The sequence below is a fragment of the Drosophila willistoni genome (genome assembly GCF_018902025.1).
Source record: "Drosophila willistoni isolate 14030-0811.24 chromosome 2R unlocalized genomic scaffold, UCI_dwil_1.1 Seg200, whole genome shotgun sequence".
Classification (NCBI taxonomy): Eukaryota; Metazoa; Arthropoda; class Insecta; order Diptera; family Drosophilidae; genus Drosophila; species Drosophila willistoni.
In genome coordinates, this window is record NW_025814051.1 from 3,713,171 (window position 1) to 3,731,329 (window position 18,159).

General features: G+C 32.8%; 1 protein-coding gene and 2 non-coding genes across 4 annotated transcripts; 2 read left to right on the forward strand and 1 right to left on the reverse strand.

Moving 5' to 3' along the window:
* Positions 1-10,269: 10,269 nt before the first annotated feature.
* On the reverse strand, positions 10,270-10,342 carry Trnav-aac. Its single transcript has one exon. It is a non-coding gene; the product is annotated as a tRNA-Val (tRNA).
* A 749-nt stretch (positions 10,343-11,091) lies between these two features.
* On the forward strand, positions 11,092-13,180 carry LOC111518517 (signal transducer and transcription activator-like). Of its 2 annotated transcripts, XM_047010960.1 has the most exons (5): positions 11,092-11,145; positions 11,587-12,029; positions 12,093-12,527; positions 12,587-12,871; positions 12,928-13,180. In XM_047010960.1, the coding sequence occupies exons 2-5, from the start codon at positions 11,615-11,617 to the stop codon at positions 13,116-13,118; spliced, it is 1,326 nt and encodes a 441-aa protein (XP_046866916.1). In that variant the 5' UTR covers positions 11,092-11,145; positions 11,587-11,614; the 3' UTR covers positions 13,119-13,180. The 2 variants fall into 2 exon arrangements, with proteins under 2 accessions (XP_046866916.1, XP_023031242.1); XM_023175474.2 differs by lacking the exon at positions 11,092-11,145 and having other exon boundaries at positions 11,582-12,029.
* A 417-nt stretch (positions 13,181-13,597) lies between these two features.
* Trnav-aac lies at positions 13,598-13,670 on the forward strand. The gene has a single exon. It is a non-coding gene; the product is annotated as a tRNA-Val (tRNA).
* The last annotated feature ends 4,489 nt before the right edge of the window (positions 13,671-18,159 follow it).

The following is an 18,159-nucleotide window of genomic DNA, read 5'->3' on the forward strand; positions in this document are numbered from 1 at the left end:
TTTAACTTTTAGTCGAAATTAAAAACCAACAGTGGCCAAGGCCCAGTGCTCGCTTAACCTACAATAACACAAGCCTTGGCTTGTTGACATTTTCACCATAATTACCGTGAAGCAAAATTGTTGATTTTATTTCTGCATTAAGCTTCACATCTTTTCTCATTTTTCTTTTCCTTTCATCGGTTTTTTTTTTTTGTTTTGTTTGTTGGCCTTTGTTGAATTATAAAGAGGATACAGAAGCAGCGAAATTTCTTACCATGGAACATGCTGCAAACTGTTATGAGTTGGCTTTAACATTCACCGTAACTGTTAGCCCCACCTTTGCTTGTATTTCCCCCACTGGAAGTGAATATTCGCAGGGGCAGCAGAGTTCATTTCTGGAAGAAAACATTCTGGTAAAACGACTACTCCACTTGCAACAGATTTCTGTTAACTCACTGCTGCTAAGTTTAATGTTCGGGCTAACAATCTCAAAAATAACAACAAATAAAAGGCTTACTATAATTTATTTAAAAACTAAATTTATTTATTTTGATTAACAATTCAAAAGCTGCTAAAAACTATAATGTTTTTTCTATTTTTTTTTTTTTTTTACATAAGTAAAACAAAGACTAAATTAAAGTCTAGCAGACGTTGTCTACATACAAACAAAATCATTGCAATTAAAAAATGCAGTGAATTTATTTAAATTAATTTATTATACATCCATCCATGAGTATAGGAGAAGACAAGAGCTTTATTGGCCATCAGCTATAAATACAAATATAAAAACAGAGATAGTCCATTTGCCTTAATGACTGAGCCACTTAGACAACAAGGACTTTGCTGATTAGTATATATTCAGTTCTTTTATCAGCCAAAAAATATATATATTTAAAATGCAACTACTTTTTATTTTTTATAAATATTATATCACTTTTCTTTTCCTACTTAAAGTGAGATCTTATTTGGATGCAGAACTCCTATAGCTGAATACAAGTTAGAGTTCAACTTGGTTTCGTTTGATTTAAATTCTAATCTACTCTTTTTCATTTGTCTAACAAATACCAGGAACTATGTCTCAGAGACCTCGTTTTAATAATTTTTAATAATCAAATATATATGACTTTACAGTTGATTGTTATTGCTCATTGTCAAATCGTATTAAATTAGGTAATATTTTCTTAATTAGCATTAACAGTCTGATCAAGTTCTTAGCTCAAAATTTGTGATTTTAATTATGATTCACGTAATATACTTCTCTTGTTGTTATACAGAATTTCAGTTGCGGCTAATCTATGACGGGAATGCATTTAAAAATTATGCGAAAACTTGACAACAAATGAAAGTATATACATAAAGCCTCACCCTACCCAGACCACAGCACTATTTCTATCTCACACCATGCTCTGTCGGTTAAGGCCCCCTGCTGTCTTTGCTTCCCTCACCTTATTTCAGTCTCCAACCGTATGCATATTTGCATAATGGGTTCACTTCTAAAAAAAAAAAAAATAATAATAAAAACTTGCTAAACACTCTTGATAGACAAGATAAAACACTGTGCTCCGGTATTTTTGCGCATAATTTATGCTGTTGCTATGTAGATTTTGCATACAGGGAGCCCAGACCCGGACGCGGACTCAGACTCGTCAGCCTCCTCCACCTTTCCACCTGTCCCATGGCCATGGTGTGCATACATATTCTCACTTGGTTTCATCTATTCTTCTACGCATCGGGATGGTGGTGCTATTTATTTATTTTAATGCACTTTGCTCTGTGTTTAATTTCATTATTTTAATTAGTTCAACAATGTTTTTAGATTTTTGCGGTTTATATATATTTTCAAACGTTGTTTTCTAAACAAACTTCTGGTTCTCATAATATTTGCTATGCAGTTTACCCTATGTGCATTTTCTGTATTGCCGCAAAAGGAATGCACGGATTTATGAACTTACTCTAGGATAAAGAACAATATTATTATTTTTCCTTCCTTAGGTTACCTCTGCATCTTTTATTATTTTCGAGCACTTTTCGTTACAAGGTGCTTTGTTCAATTTACAATGAATAGTTTAGTTTTAATAATAAAATTCCTTACATTATTAATGAAATTTAGAAGAGTTAGCTTACATTTTACATAAATAACAATGAGCACATGGAATTGTCTCATGCATTTTATAAAACTTCCTACTGATTTCCATTCTATTAAGTACTTCAGTTCATTACGTATACTTAATATTATGTAATGCATTTATGAAGCAGATATTTAACCAAGATGTGGAGCTATCATTTTCTTTTTTATAGATTCTACAGTCTATCAAATTATCCAAAATAGTTATAAACATGCAAGTTACTTATACTTATTGTTAGTCTAATTAAAAAAATTGGCTTGTACATATATGTATTAACGATTTAGTCCATAAATGTATGCAACATAATTTTCTACGTTCAAATTTCAAGAAGTGACTTTTTTAAACAATCTGGGTATCAAATATTTTCGTTATGTTTTATTGATGTTTTTATTTTTTCAAGCAGGCAAAAAATGTCTTGCAGTTCTTATGGTCTTAACTATTTTAGATTATAGTTATTTAATATTATACCGAAACTGATCCTGAGGTCGAAGATTTAAAATTCATTAAATCTTTCTTTGAAATTCATCAAAGTCGATGATTTTTTAATAGTTCGCTACAACTGATCTTTTTTGTTTTACAAATTGACCTAAGAAATGATTTCAAAAACTAAAATTTTAATCCCGATGTTTAAATTTGTAGTCTAAATCTACAGTTTAATAGTACATTCTCTGTGTGATACATTAAAAATTTAAATACCAGCTCATAGATATGGATAATATTTTACGACATAAGCTACATGTTTTGCTTTACCATCAGTCAAAGTACCCAAATATGGATAGAATATTAAAGAAATCAATCCATGTACATTTGGAAATTTGGTAACACAAAAGGCAAAATAGCAAGAGGGATATACCGTTATACTTTTTCTTTCGTTTTTGGTAAATAAAAATTGCCTAATCAACTAATTATCATATTAAATCATTTAGATACAGCAGATTCATAAGTTAGTCGTAAGTTGTGATTACCACTCAACCATTGTAAAAATAAGGAAATAAACAAATACTTTTCAAAAGTTTTTTTTCTGCTTAAAGAGAACAATGTTTATTTTTCTATATTATGAAATTCAACAATCTCCAGTTCACATTTGAATAGACAATCTTTGAATTTAAATAAATGTATTTTCCTATTTCTCTCACAAGGTTCACAAGTCAAGTTTATCTGCATATAAAAAAAGGCGAGCGAGGAAAAAAAAACATCACGGCATATTTATTTTGATTGAAAAATAAATCGAATTTATGAATTTATTATGAAAACATAAACGGACGACAACAATGGTAAGAGCAGCCCCGCCTCCAACAGTGCTCCGACTCTCCTTTGCACAATCATTTTCCTAGCTGTTTCAATTCTTTTCAACAGTGGAAATTTATAATATTGTCGTTTGTAGTTGAATTTTCTTCTTTTCTTTCTGTTTGTGCGTGTGTGTGTGTGTGCTTGCCTCTCAAGTAACTCGAGATTGGCATAAGAAATTGGATGTTGCTGATGAAGCTTAAGTAATGCCTATGAATATTTACTTTAAGCGACATATATGTCGCTCTTTATATGCAGATTTGTGTTTACTTACCTTTTGTACGATGCGTGTAATGCGAGGGAAAAAGTGATGGAGTCTCAATGTGTGGTTGTGTGTGTGTGTGTGTCTGTGTGGGGTGACTCAATAAAGTTTGGAACTTCTATTTCGTATGCCACTTGTAATTCCATTGAGTTTATTTGCCTAATCACAAATTCAATATGGCAAAGTGTATTGGAACAAATTGCATTTGGTTCAGCTTCAACTTTTGCGTTCTACATACATATTGACTATTCAGAAAAGGGCAAGGGCAAATGACACTTGTTCACAATGTAACATCAAGTTTATGATTATTAACAATGGAAAATTTCTTTTGTGTGCGTATGTTGCCCATTGAGATGAGGGGTAATTGCTTACTGAATTTTTAAATGACTATAAAAACCAAAAAAAAAAAATACAAAAGCAGGAAGAAAGTAAAATTTTTTTTTGCAATTTTATGTAACATTTCACAATTCAGTTTTCAATTAAATGTATTAGTTTTTATATAACAATAAGTTTGACTTTTTAAGGTAAAACGAAGAAGCAAACTCCAGCATATTGACATAAACTCATACATTCACACGTATATTTATACATACAAATGCAAACAAACAATGACCAAGTCAACAGCAAAGATGAAAGTGCATTTAAATTGAAGAGCCTACAAAAAAAAGTGGTTCAAAAGCCAAAGAGCTAGCCTTAAGCCATGAGAAACGACCCATAAAAAATAAAAAAGAAAAATAAAATAAAAAAACCAAACAAATTTCAACTTATTTTTAATTGCACTGAGCGAAAGTTAATAATATTAATTGAAGCAATTCTTTTTAACCTTTTCGGAGTATAAATTTGACATAGACACATTTAATTAGACAGCAAAATATTAAGAGATAATTTTTTCTAAAAAGCAATAAAAACTAAACAAGATTTTTTAAAAATTTTATTTTTAGCAATTTTTAAGTTTTACATATGAACAAGCAAACTGTTGGAAAATCAAATTAAATTACTAAATGATGAATGAAAATGAATCCAGCGTATCCAATCATCGACTCCTTAGAAATTCTCCACAAATTTTAGAGTTTTTTTTTCGGTGCCGCTTTGCCAACGGCTTTCTCATTTGTAAAATTGTTAGAAAACATTTTTATGTTTCTCTTGTATGCCTTTTTATTTTTGACTCGATTTCTAAAGTAAATAATTTTTGCGGTTAAGTAAATTGAAATTTTCTCGGACTTTACTTTATTTACATACAGTCGTACATACATACATATACGAAAATAGCTTCACTTAAAATAGCCAGGAAAATAAAACCCAAAAAAAGTTTAGCTAAAGACCGTTTTTGATTTAATTGAAATTTTCCAAGCTGACCATTTATCAGTTCCGAGTATTTGCAACTACCACTTTAACTGATGAAGTTAAAACTGATTTCAAAATACTCTTAAGCTATAGTCCATGTTTTTAGATATCTTCTGCTCTTATCACATTTGTGATAAGATTTAATAGACGCATTTAAAATGAAGCATTTTTTAAATGAATCTGGTAGAAAATTATTATTAGTATGACAATTTTTAAAATACAAATATATAAACCAATTTTACTTCGTATGATAAAATAGGTTTGTTGTCCTAAGTTAAAACAGAAACATCTATAGGAAGGAAATGTTTCCTGTTATGGAGAATCATTATAAAAATCATGAGTCTATAAAATTACCTAAATGATTTTAATTTTTATGATAATACTTTTCCTTACCATTTTTGTACCATAAGTAAATAATATTTGTCACAAGTAAAAATCAAATGAAAATTGGAAAATACAAAGAGTTGTAGGAAAATAGAGAGGAGGAAAAATAAAAACCTGATGAAAATTTATGATGAAATCTTTCTCTCGATGCTGCTCGATTCAACAAAATGCGCTTAAAATCTTTACTTATGGTTGGCCAAGGCAAAGAGAATTGGCCAAGAGAGTAGTAGTCGCCTAGATGGGGAGAGTTTGGTGGTTCTGGCACATTGTGAGAAAAAGCTAGAATCTCAGCACAAAAATAAACAAACAAAGACCAAAGCTTACAATGTATGACAGTCAAGAGATGAGGAGGATAAAGAAATAGAACCATGTATGTATGTATGTGTGGATGTGGGTGTGTAAGCAAACATATTGCGCATACGCCATGTTAACCATAAGCTTGCCTCGTTGTCAACAGCTGTTTGTTGGTTACAGTCTAAGTTCCTAGCCCTGGCCCTGGACCTGGACCTGGCCATAGTGTTGTTGCTGCTTCTGGCCCTCGCCCTGGAGTCCTGCAAAGTGTTTAATGACAAATGACATGGGCTAGTGCACGTCTGTTGTTCATTCTTCATCTTCTTCTGCTTTAGTTGTATGAATACATAGATGAATGACCCCTTCAAGCCTCCAAAAAATGTAATGAAACCTAAGATACAACAGTCACAGAGTTCTCAAAGATTTCTCTTTCCCACCCTCTGTCCTGTCTCTTTTTCTCTATTTATCTGCATGCGTGACTGCATGTGACTGTCTGTCTATCTCGAGTGTCGAGAACAATGTGCAGTCTCCCAAAATGTGACACATCATATCAGGTGCGTAACCGAAACAGGGGTACAATTTCACTTGAATCCCTTTGTCACTTTACTACACTTTGCCCTCACGAATTAGAATCAAATTAGAAGCTTCAGTTTACTTGATAAAATTTCGTATATAGCGTATAGTGCAGTTGTTTTACTTATTTTGATATGTTGTTTTGTGAAAATAACAATCAAAATTCGAATGATAGTAGATCTGTATTATTATTCACTTAAGTCATCTAGTTGTATTATCTAGAAATACGAAAACGTTTTGATTATTAAAAAACCTTTTGGATAAACGCCAGCTCAAGGTTGATGGAGAAAAGCAAAGTATTTCTTTTATTCACCTTCATAGTTTTAACTTCTCTAAAATCATTTCTTTTGAATAAACGTCAAGAAAGAAAATTGTATTAGGTACTATATAATTTAGCCATTTTGTATTTATAACAGATAATCATCTATACTTTCTTATGTAGGAACATAAAATTATGTCGTCAAAATAAATTGGCTTTTATGTCATTTACTTACTCCTATGCTTTACTGACCTATCAATTGATTCCCCCAGTAAAATATAGAATCTCTGCCTCTGCATTGTCATACATAAATTGTCTACCCTTGAGCATACATACAGATGTGAGAAGAAGGCAGAGCATATAGAACTGTTTTCAAGATTGATTTGCATGTGACAGTTGTTTTTAGGATGGCCAACAAAAACTAAAATTAGAAAATTTAAATTAAAATATATGACCATAAAATGTGTATGTTTTTTTTCTACTGTTGCAGTTATTTATCAAGAAATTGCATTGTTCATAGAAATTTTTTGAATGGAATGTTGCATTTTGCTTTGATTAAATTGCTGCAGTTTGTTGCTTTTGTCTACTTTATGTTTTCTTTAGCAAATTCAATAGACCCAGACAGATAGAGCAAGTATAAAAAAATAGAGAGGCAGAAGACAGTACAGAGAGAGAGATAGAGTGAGAGAGTTTCCAACTCTCCTATTCCATCTCACTTTGTTATTTTGGTTGAAATTATTAAAAAACGATTTTGTGGCGTAACGTCAGAAAGGGCTTTTGCCACATCGTTGGTTTTTATGGCTTCGCGCACGCACAAAACTTTGGCCAAAACATCAACAGCAAAGGCAACAGCAGCAACAGCAGCAACTGGGCCACCAACTTGCGCCTAGCAGTTTTTGGAGTTTATGCAGAGTTGAGCACTGCGAAATTTTCATTTTGTGGTTTTCACCTGTAACAGCTGCATTACCGGACTACTTGCAATGTTTGCTAAACTAAAAATGAAAAGGAAAACTTTGTTGGCAGGGCAGCCAATCAAATGAGCTTGGCTAAACGTGCGTAACCAAAAATTTTTGCTAGTTTGGTAATCAAAAATGTATGCTTCTCTCAGACATAGAATCCACTCTGGCCAAAGAGAGAAGAAGATGAGTTGGGGAAGAGGATTTAAATTACCAGTTGTGATGTTCTGCTGGTAGCTGCCTTTCCATCCAACATTAAGTGCCACATAATTGCTTAATCTCTGCGGCTTTTACACGACAGAGCGTAATAATTTATTTGACTGTCAGTTTCTGCCCCAAAGTAGTAAGAGAATGAGTGCAAAAGAGACATGGAAATTAAAACGAAAAATTGCAGAAAAGGACGAGACGCGACGCAAGAGGATAGGTCTCAGCGAACAAGGCAAATTATGCAGTCACGTCCCAGAAGGGGTTAATATTTTTGCGGGTCAGCAAAAGGATTTATGGTTAGTAGCCTAGTGAAAACCGAATTGTAATGGCCTGGGGCAGGTCGGCGGAACAAAAAAATTAAAAAACGGATGTCCAGAAAACTGTTGCTTTGGGGATATATTTTAATGGTTTAATTATTGCAGTGGAAAGCATTTTAAATAATGAATAATTTAATAACAAAAAAAAATAAATTGTCCATTGTATTCTTGAAATGCCGCAGATGCTTATGTCGCAGTTGCAGCATCAGCCGGCAAATGTTGCCTACTTATTAGGGCATAGCTCACAGTGCTTCATCTTATTGTTAGACGTTTTCAGTGCTCTAATTTTGAATTTATTTGCTTTTGCCTATTAAAGAATACTCTTTTTAACTTTAAGTGTTAGGATTGACCAAGTCAAAACACAACAAATGCTCACTACACTTATTATCATAAAAAGCAATATCAATACATGATTTTGAAATATTTCCATTGTTTCATATATTTTGGCAATTTACTTAAGAAAACTGTGAATGGAATTTCTTTGACTTTTATTTGACATTCCAAAAATATGAATGTTTCTCACTTTAAAACAATGCAGCGACAACGACAAAAATTTTGCATTCACTATCAATGGAAATTACAATCATATTTTGTATGCTTGGTTAAAAATGCAGATGCTGGCATTTGCCAGTGCAAAGGTGTATGGGTATTGACATGGGCGTGGCCATCGGTATCAACAGCTGCATCATCATTATTGTCGTCATCATTATGATCATCGTGTTAACAAAAGAGCATACTCAAGTTTCATACGAAATGCAATTCCACTTTTTCGCACTTTATGTCAACATTTTGTACGTAAATCTTTGTGTAAGACTATGCCAAACGTTCTGGCCCTGGTATCAAGGGGCGGGTTACTCTGTGTGTGTGTGTGCCGACTACACCCTCCTCACCGTGTGTCATTTTCTCTCTATCTGTCTCACTTTTACAATCGCTGTTTCGTTCTGTCGCTACATGTGTGTGCGTGTGTATGTATTTTTGTGTGTAAAAGTGTCAAAAGTGCTTGAAATTTCAGCAGGCTTCATGCAAACGAGTAGGGTGTACGATGGAGCAGTTCAAGTGTGGGCAATGGTGGCATGCCTTGCCAATGCAACTCAAACTGGACACACTTGAGAGGCACACCCATTTCTTTTTTTGTCGGCCCACTTTCATTTATGCCCCAGAAAAAGCTCGAAATGCAGAAATCACACTCATATGCTCAGTTGCACGCAAAGTCAAAAGTCTCTTTGAGATTGTTACTATCCCTTCCTCATGACCTCTGTCTCCTTCTTCACCATTCGTTTCCTTTCATTCTCAACAGCAACTCTCAGTTATACATTTGAATACTGTTAGAGTTTTCTTTTTATTCCTTCGTGCCCTTTACCCTTGTGTGTTTTGCTTGCAAAAATTTGATATGCGTTTTTGTGTTGCGCTTTTCTCTTGGCTGCTATCCAAAAATTCCTTTTGGATTCACCTCCTCCGTTTCTACAGACGGCGTTAAGGCAAATAAACAGTTGCATACACACACACACACACACTCCAAGTGCAGCTGCCATGAAATATTTGGCGTTTGTAGCGTTTTTCACTTTGTGGTGAAGTGCCAAAAACCGGAATTGCAAGAGGGAACTCTCCTAGAAACCAAACTATGTGGGCGATATGACGCCTAACTATTTTCCACGGTGTGTGACTTTGATTTGGTTAAAATGTCTCACACTTAAGTAGACTTCCTATGTGACGCACTAGTGACATCACATGTTACAACAACTTTCAATTCATAACTCAATTGGGATTTACGATATCTCAAAAAAGGGTGAGTGAGCCGGTAATTTCTAATTAACTAGAAAAAAGTAAAAACTATATTTTTAATACCAACAACAAAAATTTGCTGAACCCGTATACATAAACATTTTTCTAATGCCTCTTGTGATGAGCCAGATCTTACGCAGGATTAAATTATATCCTAACATTTATAAACTCAACTTATTAAATTTGTAAATTGATTTTCTTTACAGAGTTTAGCCATTTAGAAAAGTGTGGTTAGTCCAAAATCCTTTCCAAAATACCTTTCATCGGGGGAAATCTCCCCCTACAGTCGCGTATCGAATTCGAGTACAACAGATTTGTAAATTAAGTATTCTCGACTAAGCCACCGACTATGAACCAACAAGTCACCATATGAAAAAATGCTTTTGGAAACTTATCACTCAATTGTTAAATTCTTTTTATATGAAGGAACAAGAAGTATGTATAAAAAAAGAAGAAAACATCGACAAATTAATATATAAATGATTTATCAAAAAAGAACACATGTTTCCGCCAGGGATCGAACCTGGGACCTTCTGCGTGTTAGGCAGATGTGATAACCGCTACACCACGGAAACACCTGAGATCCTGCGAGACAGAAAAAGTTGAAAAAGTTGGGAGACTTTCACTTTTGGACGTTTTGTCAGCTTAATTTGGGGGATAATTAAAATTCGTATTTGCTACAGTATCAAAATAGATTTGACTTTTTGTATTTTTAAATTATATCAAGACCTTATCTTGTTGAACTCAGAATAAATTATTTAATTAATTATACAAAAAGCCTTATCTTGTTGAACTGAAATCTATTATTTTATAAATAAATTCCTTGCATACTTTCAGGCTTTCATTAAAAACTACAGCGCTAATTGTTAAAGCTGAAAAGAAATCAACATTTGTCTGCTTCAACAATGCTGGCATAATATTGCTTTCCTGACTGGTCTAAAAACATGCTGCGACATCTCAATTATAGTGAAGAGTTTTCTGCATATGCAAAAATATTTTTATTTTAGTGAAACATTTAAACCTTTTACAAATTAATTAGCTACTTTCAAATACCAACATTCTTATTCCAAAAACGATTCCACAGTAGGCCCGATTGTTTACAGGTTACTGTGGATTTTGTTTCAAGTGTATATATAATAAGGTCTCACAGATATACGCAGTGGATTTGCACACTGTTGAAAATATCACAAATTCACCGATCTGTAAGTGCGGTTCTCTCTCAGGCAGAACAGCAAATTTCAGCACGTCATTCATATATATAACTCTAAGATTAGTGAAAAAAAAATCAGTTCGTTTGCGAAATCCAAAGAGAGCAGACGTGTGTGTTTATACTAAAGGCGTAATTGCGAATCACTTTCGCTCTGGACATAGTATTTTAGTATATATTGCATTCGAAACGATATATATATATGTCTCACAAATTTCATTTTAACACAACTCTATAACAAATTAAAATATAACAATTAAATAATGATTTGATGATATCTTTAATCGCAATAATTTTTTAACGAATCTTTAAAATAGAAAAATTTAAAAACACAAAGATTTTATACTATGGCCACTTGAATTTTAATATTAAATCCACTTTTTAAGTACTTACTTATTCGAAAAGATGTATTTAAAGGTAGTGTCTTTTTGTAAGTAAAAAAAATATAACTTATCGATTGGAATAAATAAGAAAAATATGTAAAAAGAAGAAAAAAAGATATTAAGAGATTGCACCATTGATACAGTAGGTTTAGAATTCAAATGTGCTAGATTTTAAACAAAATATTTAAGCTTTTGCTTTTTTAATCTTCAGCTTGTTTTCAATATTTAGGCAATCCAGTCGGACTCCATTAACTAACATGGATAAATTATCATTGAGGCACGATGAAATCCAAAAGTTTCTCTCTGATTGCCAACTTGACAATTTCGACAATCCACGTACGATGTTGATCAGTTATTCTAAACTGAACCTATTTAGCGAAGAAGTTCTCGATAGTTGGAATTCAAGTGGCCCAAATTTTAAAAGTTATCACTCTAGAACATTCAAGTTACTGCTTCAGCTTTTGAATACTTTACGTGACCAGGCTGCTCGAATACAAATCTGTTCACAGTTCATTAGAAAAGAGAAGTTTTACCTGATGAAATTAGTTTGTCATGTGGATGTATCGACGCAGATATTAAAGATAGGTAGCCCCATCAAAGCGACCTTTCGATGTCTCTATGTGGATGACGTAAATATTTCAGAACCCAATGTCCATTGCTGCGTTGTATCTGGTAAGAAATGCACCATTAAATAACAATAAAATAATAAAATAAAAACATTCTTAAATTCCGCAGACAAACAAATATCAATACTTCAGGGGCACTCTGATGCACCGGAAATTAATGGGAATTTGTGTGTAATTGGAACAGAAAAATTAAAGTATGAAGATGGCAAACGCTGTGCCACATTTAATGAGTTGACAATCGATAGAATACATCAGTTTTATACACATTCAGCAAATAGTTTTGAAGGAAAATGTGCTTTGTTCTTTTACACCACACTTTCGATCAACAATCAAGAAGTAGACGTTTGGACACTGTCCCATCCGATGGTTCAGATTTCACACGCCAGTCAAGAGCGGGTTGCTGAGGGTTCAATCTTTTGGGTAAATTACTTTTCAAGACAAGAGAATACAGTTGAATGCACGGGATTGACACTGGCTTTGGTTCACGAATTTAATAAGAGGGTGATTAATAGGCCGATGAGTGATTTGAATATTAAATACATTTGTAAGTATGTGAATGCAAGTTTTCGACATATACTGACTTTTCGGATTACATATTTGCAGATGAAAATCTTCTAGCTTTAGCAGAAAATGAATTCATTACATCGCAAATTTTTTTGAAAAGAGTTTGGAAACTAAATTATTCTTTTTGGGAATGGTTTTACAACCTTATGAAGTTATTGGGGCCCAGAGCAAAGAATGGTGGTGACGATGTCACAGATACCTCAGTACATGCTATATGGGAAGCTGGTCTCATTTCTGGATTCATTAGTAATGAAAAGGCTGCGGGTCTTCTTAAGGATCAACAAGCTGGTACTTTTTTAATTCGTTTCTCAGACGCAAACTTACGTAAGTAGTCTTTCGAAAACTCCATAAATGTTTTGAACCAAAAAGTTTTATTCCAGGCGCCATACAAATAACCAAAATGACGCCAAATGGAGTGGTGGATAGCCATGAAGTATTGCATTCAGATCTTAGAGATCAAGGCTTAGCCCGTTGCATCTACTATATAGATGGTGCAGAGTATTTGCTTTCCACATTTTTAGAGGATGTGAGAAATCGGGATGAAGCATTAAGTCCATTCATTAGTAACTAAGACACACATTCGCAAAACATTTGTAGTAAACCTTCCAAAGCTTTAATAACATAAATAAATGTACATGTAGTTTTAATGTTTGTACAATATTCAGGAGCTGGAACGATCTTTTAGTCGTACTTAAAACTATTATGATAAATTGGTTATAGTTTGGGAAAAGCCAGTTTTCATTTGTAATTTTTGGCTCTGATTGGCAGGTTAAAATTATAAACTTTGTTTGAAACTTGAAGGTTTCATCTTTTTGTATTGATATGCATTTAATTTGTTCGTATAATTTAAAGTGAATTTTTGAAGATTCCCAACATTGCAAAATGCCTGAAAGTATGCAATGAATTTGGTGATCTAATATATGGTTAAGAATGTAATGTTTAATCATTAATGTTTAATTTGATGAAAAACAAAAATTATTAATCTTTTTCGGCATATTTTTTAGATCTGAAAGTTTCCGAAACATGACTTTTGCCCGGCGTGGCTCAGCTGTTTCCGTGGTGTAGCGGTTATCACATCTGCCTAACACGCAGAAGGTCCCAGGTTCGATCCCTGGCGGAAACATGTATCCTTTTTTTTAAGTTTTCCATCATAGATTAATTTTTAAATATTTTCAAGCAATTTAATCAACGTTTATTACCAAATTTTATCAAACAAAATAAAAAAGCCATGTACTGATAAAAGTAAAAACAATTTAACAAATAAATTATAAATTCCATTGGTTTTGAAATATTTTAATACATTAATTTAATATTTGGCTAGTCGCTTTAGTTTTTGAATAAGTTTTTTTCAATAATAATATTTAAATAAAAAATATTAAACACATTCCAATACTGCATTCATTTCTTTTGACAAGGAACATAGCCAGGATTCAAATTTAAAGCTCTACGGGTGGGCAGCTTGCCTTTTGTCAGCTTGTCTTTGAGGCAGAAACTTAGATACTTTGGGAAATTCAGAAGCTATCCACAGCATTTGCCTTTGCAGCCCATCTAACTAATAAGTTTTCAAACAAAATTCAATGCTAATAAGAATAATGAAAGCGATAAGAAGACTCCACATATTCCATTACACTATCAAATTTGAAACTTACTGTGTATATGGACTTATGAGTGTGTGTATTTGTGCATATGTACTCAAATGACAAAGATGTTTCTGCACTCAAATGACAAAGATTTTCTTTGAAAATTCTCTTGAGTAACCTGAGTAACCTGAAACAGTATTTCCCCTGCCGCAAACAGCCGCAAATGTATTTCCACCATTCCAACAGTCTCTGTGCGTTTCCCGGCAATATAACTGTTATTGACACGACATCATATTGAAAATATGTACTATATATTGTACACGCTGCTGTCGATTTTTCAAGTTACTCTTTTTCTGCGCTTTTCCATGTGGGTGGCTCTAAAACGCCTCAATGGGGCATGAGTGTCGCCTGAGTAAATAAATGCGACAACATGGCGTCACATGTGCACTGAGAGATAACGCAAGCACATTGGAAAAGCACTATAAAACATCAAATCGTTGAAATATTAAATTTTCAGATATTTGAAGGAGTGAAAATTATGCTATACTTATATGTAATATCTAACAACTCTATTATCTTCGTCTAAACGCTATTTAGATATTGAGTAGCCTACTCCATATAGCCTTCTCCATCTGGGCCTATTACCTGCACGGACTCAATAAGAAAGCTACTGGAATGAAACCTTAGATGCAATTTGAAGCATTTATCGAATAGCAAATCTGAGAAATTTTTATAGTACAGAAAACTTTTATGAAATTCAAAAGTAATTCACAAATAAAATTTATTAAACAACATATGGACTTTCACTACAATTGCAACTTTTTTTTCTATTGTGTTAATCACCTAACCCAATTGAACTATTTTTTTTTTTAAATTTTCTTTTAGTGTACAGCAAATATGTGTACATATAATGCTATATATCACAAAATGCAGTGCTGTGCATATTTTATGTGCACACCCACAACTACAACAGGAACAACAACAATCTCACCAGGGAGATGAAATGATAGAGGCAAAGAGATAGGATGGAGACATCGGGAATGGAGGCGGGAGCGAGTGTTTGGGAGCCTGGCAAAAGCTATATCATCATATTACAACAGATAAACGCCTAAGGCAGTGACGGAAAATGCATTTAAGAGGATGTTGATGCTGCAAGTGTGTGTGCGTGTGTGTGTGAGTTTGCTGACAGCTTATGATTTTGTAATTAAATGCCGTTATAAACAAACAAGGCGGTGTGTTTGCCAGTTGCCCTTTTCCACGCTTCTCCTGCCCCCAAACGCCTACATACATATGTCTTAAATATGCCGCCAATTCTATATTATTATCGTGCGGCTATCAATCAATCTCTATTGAGTTGATCCAATACGAAATTCCATGCCTCACTTGCCCTATATGTTTTCTAATTAAAATCCATTAATCTTCCAAGTACATACACAGGCAGACACGGACATTCATATACTCGTATTTACAATGAGAATGCATCTATCTTGACCAACTTCCTGTCTTAATGTGGAATTTATTTCAAAATATTACCATAATTATAGGTGCACACCTATGTCTTTCTATATGCTCTAACTCCTCATCTTTTCTATTTGTTCATGTTTGTTCATTATTAGTTGCACAAACTGACTAACGATTCGAGGTTGAACTTCAACATGATTCCTTAGCCACATTAGTCAGTGCTACATCTTCTTAGTATTCCTTTAAATTTAGATTTTCTCGCTTATTGGCATTGATTGGTTATTCGGTTATGAATTTTGTTTGGAATTTGTGGTAAACTTAATAAAATATTCTGATTTTTGAACTTAAATGCGAATGCTATTTCGACTCATATAAGTGAATGTATGTATGTTCACTAATTATTTTAGTGAATACATATTAAAGTTATATGTTTGGTTTATAATTAATGTAATTATAAATCACAAAAGGTATGTGAAACGTAAACTTAAATAGTTGAAAATATTTTCGTCGACTAAAAGATGGTAAGAAATGTTTTAAATCACAAAGTTTAATATCAATTTCAAGCATTTACTATGAAATTTATTTTAAAGGCTTTATTATTAATTAAGAATTTACTCAAAGTATTCTAGTTTAAGATTTTTCATGTTGAACTTATAGAAGTTTTATAATATATATTGGGAATTTATGCATTAATTTTCAATATTTGTGTACCATATCTGACTACCTGGATTTCAAAAAAAACTTTTTAATGAGTTTATTCGCTAGAATAAACTTAAAGAGAACAGGAAAACAGAAAAAATGGCACACACTTATTGTTCCTTTGAGTAAAGTCTCCATCAGATCAGAATTTGCCATCTATCTCTAAAAGTATCAAAACATTTAAAAGAAAGAAAACACAGTCTTCTTCTATATTAGATTGGTAATAAAATGTAAACATTTAGTCCTGAAATTTGTTTAGATGTTCGTCCTTTAACTTAAACAAGAAATAGCTTGGAAACTTGGTTTAGGTTAGGTTTCTCCGCTTGCAACGTTCAACAATTATGTCAACACCTTGCAAGAGACATTTTTTGCACCATCCATTTGTTTTTTGTTCCTTTGTTTTGCTTTTGCTATACCACTTAAGTGGCCTTTAACACCTGCTGATGCTGCTGACACACCTGGTGGATTGCATTGTTGGTATTGCAGCCATTAGGCAAAAAAAAACCTAAAGCAAAATATAAAACGCTACGTGACCATAAATAATTTTTGACAAATGTGGTTTCGATTATATTTTCGTCATTCTCTTTCCTTTTGTTGCCGTTGTGCAAATTGAGTTCGTTATGCAAAACTGAAATAAACCAAAGAAACGAATTTAGTAAAAATTTCAAATATATGTATTTTGTATATGAAATATATTGCCCTTGAGCTGAAAATGCAAAACTCAATTAGATGAAATACACAAAATATGCAAATCACATTTTCGTCCATAATAATACAGATAATCATTTTCCAATTTTTCTTTTACATTATATTGAAGATTTGCCCGCCAGATATACACAAAAAAAAAGGAGGGGGATAACATATATACTCTGATTTCATTACGTACATGATTTGGCGTAAGTATAACTAAACTGAAGTATTCGATAATGATCATAGCCCCAGCTCCATTCACCACTCTCCGTTCACTCTCACCATGCCACCATTATTTTCGTTTTGCCATTTACCGGCCGGAGGCAATCTTTGTCCTGGTCTTTTGTTTTAAAGCGTTCATAACATTTAATTTGATTGCTGCATGCATTCGGGACACTCAAATGGCCATGAAAACGTATTGAGCAGCGAGTGCCGAGTGCCATAAAAGCCAGTTTTATTAACTCCCATACAAATACATACCCACTCACCATTCACATACAAACACAAATACATACATACAATACATTCATGCAGACACACAACAATGGCACAACAGAAACAAAGTGGCCTATAAGCACATAAGCAAACAGCAAACAAACATTGAAAGGGAATCACTGAAGCTTCCACCTTACAAAATTGTCAATTGTGAGGTCATTAGCTAATAAAATCATTCTCTGGCATAAAATATATATCATAAAATCCTGTTTGAAGTGAGGATAAGCCCAAAAGCAGTTTTAACTTTAAAGTAGTGTCTATAAGGTATTCAAAATTTTCAAAAATTGATCTTTAACACGGGATATAATTTTCTAAAATAATATATAAAAAGTTCATCTCTCATAAATAAAAAGTTCACCTTCTATTTCAGAAATTTTATTGTTTAATTTTTAATATGTTGTTATTTAGTTGGTACATTATTTAAATTAAACATCACTCACTAATATTACCTTACTAAACAATTCAATGAAAATGTTTGGTTCTCTATGTTATCCATTTTGTTATTAATATTTTAATATAAAATCTTCCAAAATATTTTTGAGAAATTAAAAAACTATTTAAATTCCAGTTTAGAAATAAAATTTAATGAAAAAACTATGCATATAAAAATTCTCAAATTAATGCTGCAGTTAGACTAAATAGAGAAATAACACCAGATTTACCATACTCTTTTACGTTATAATTCAG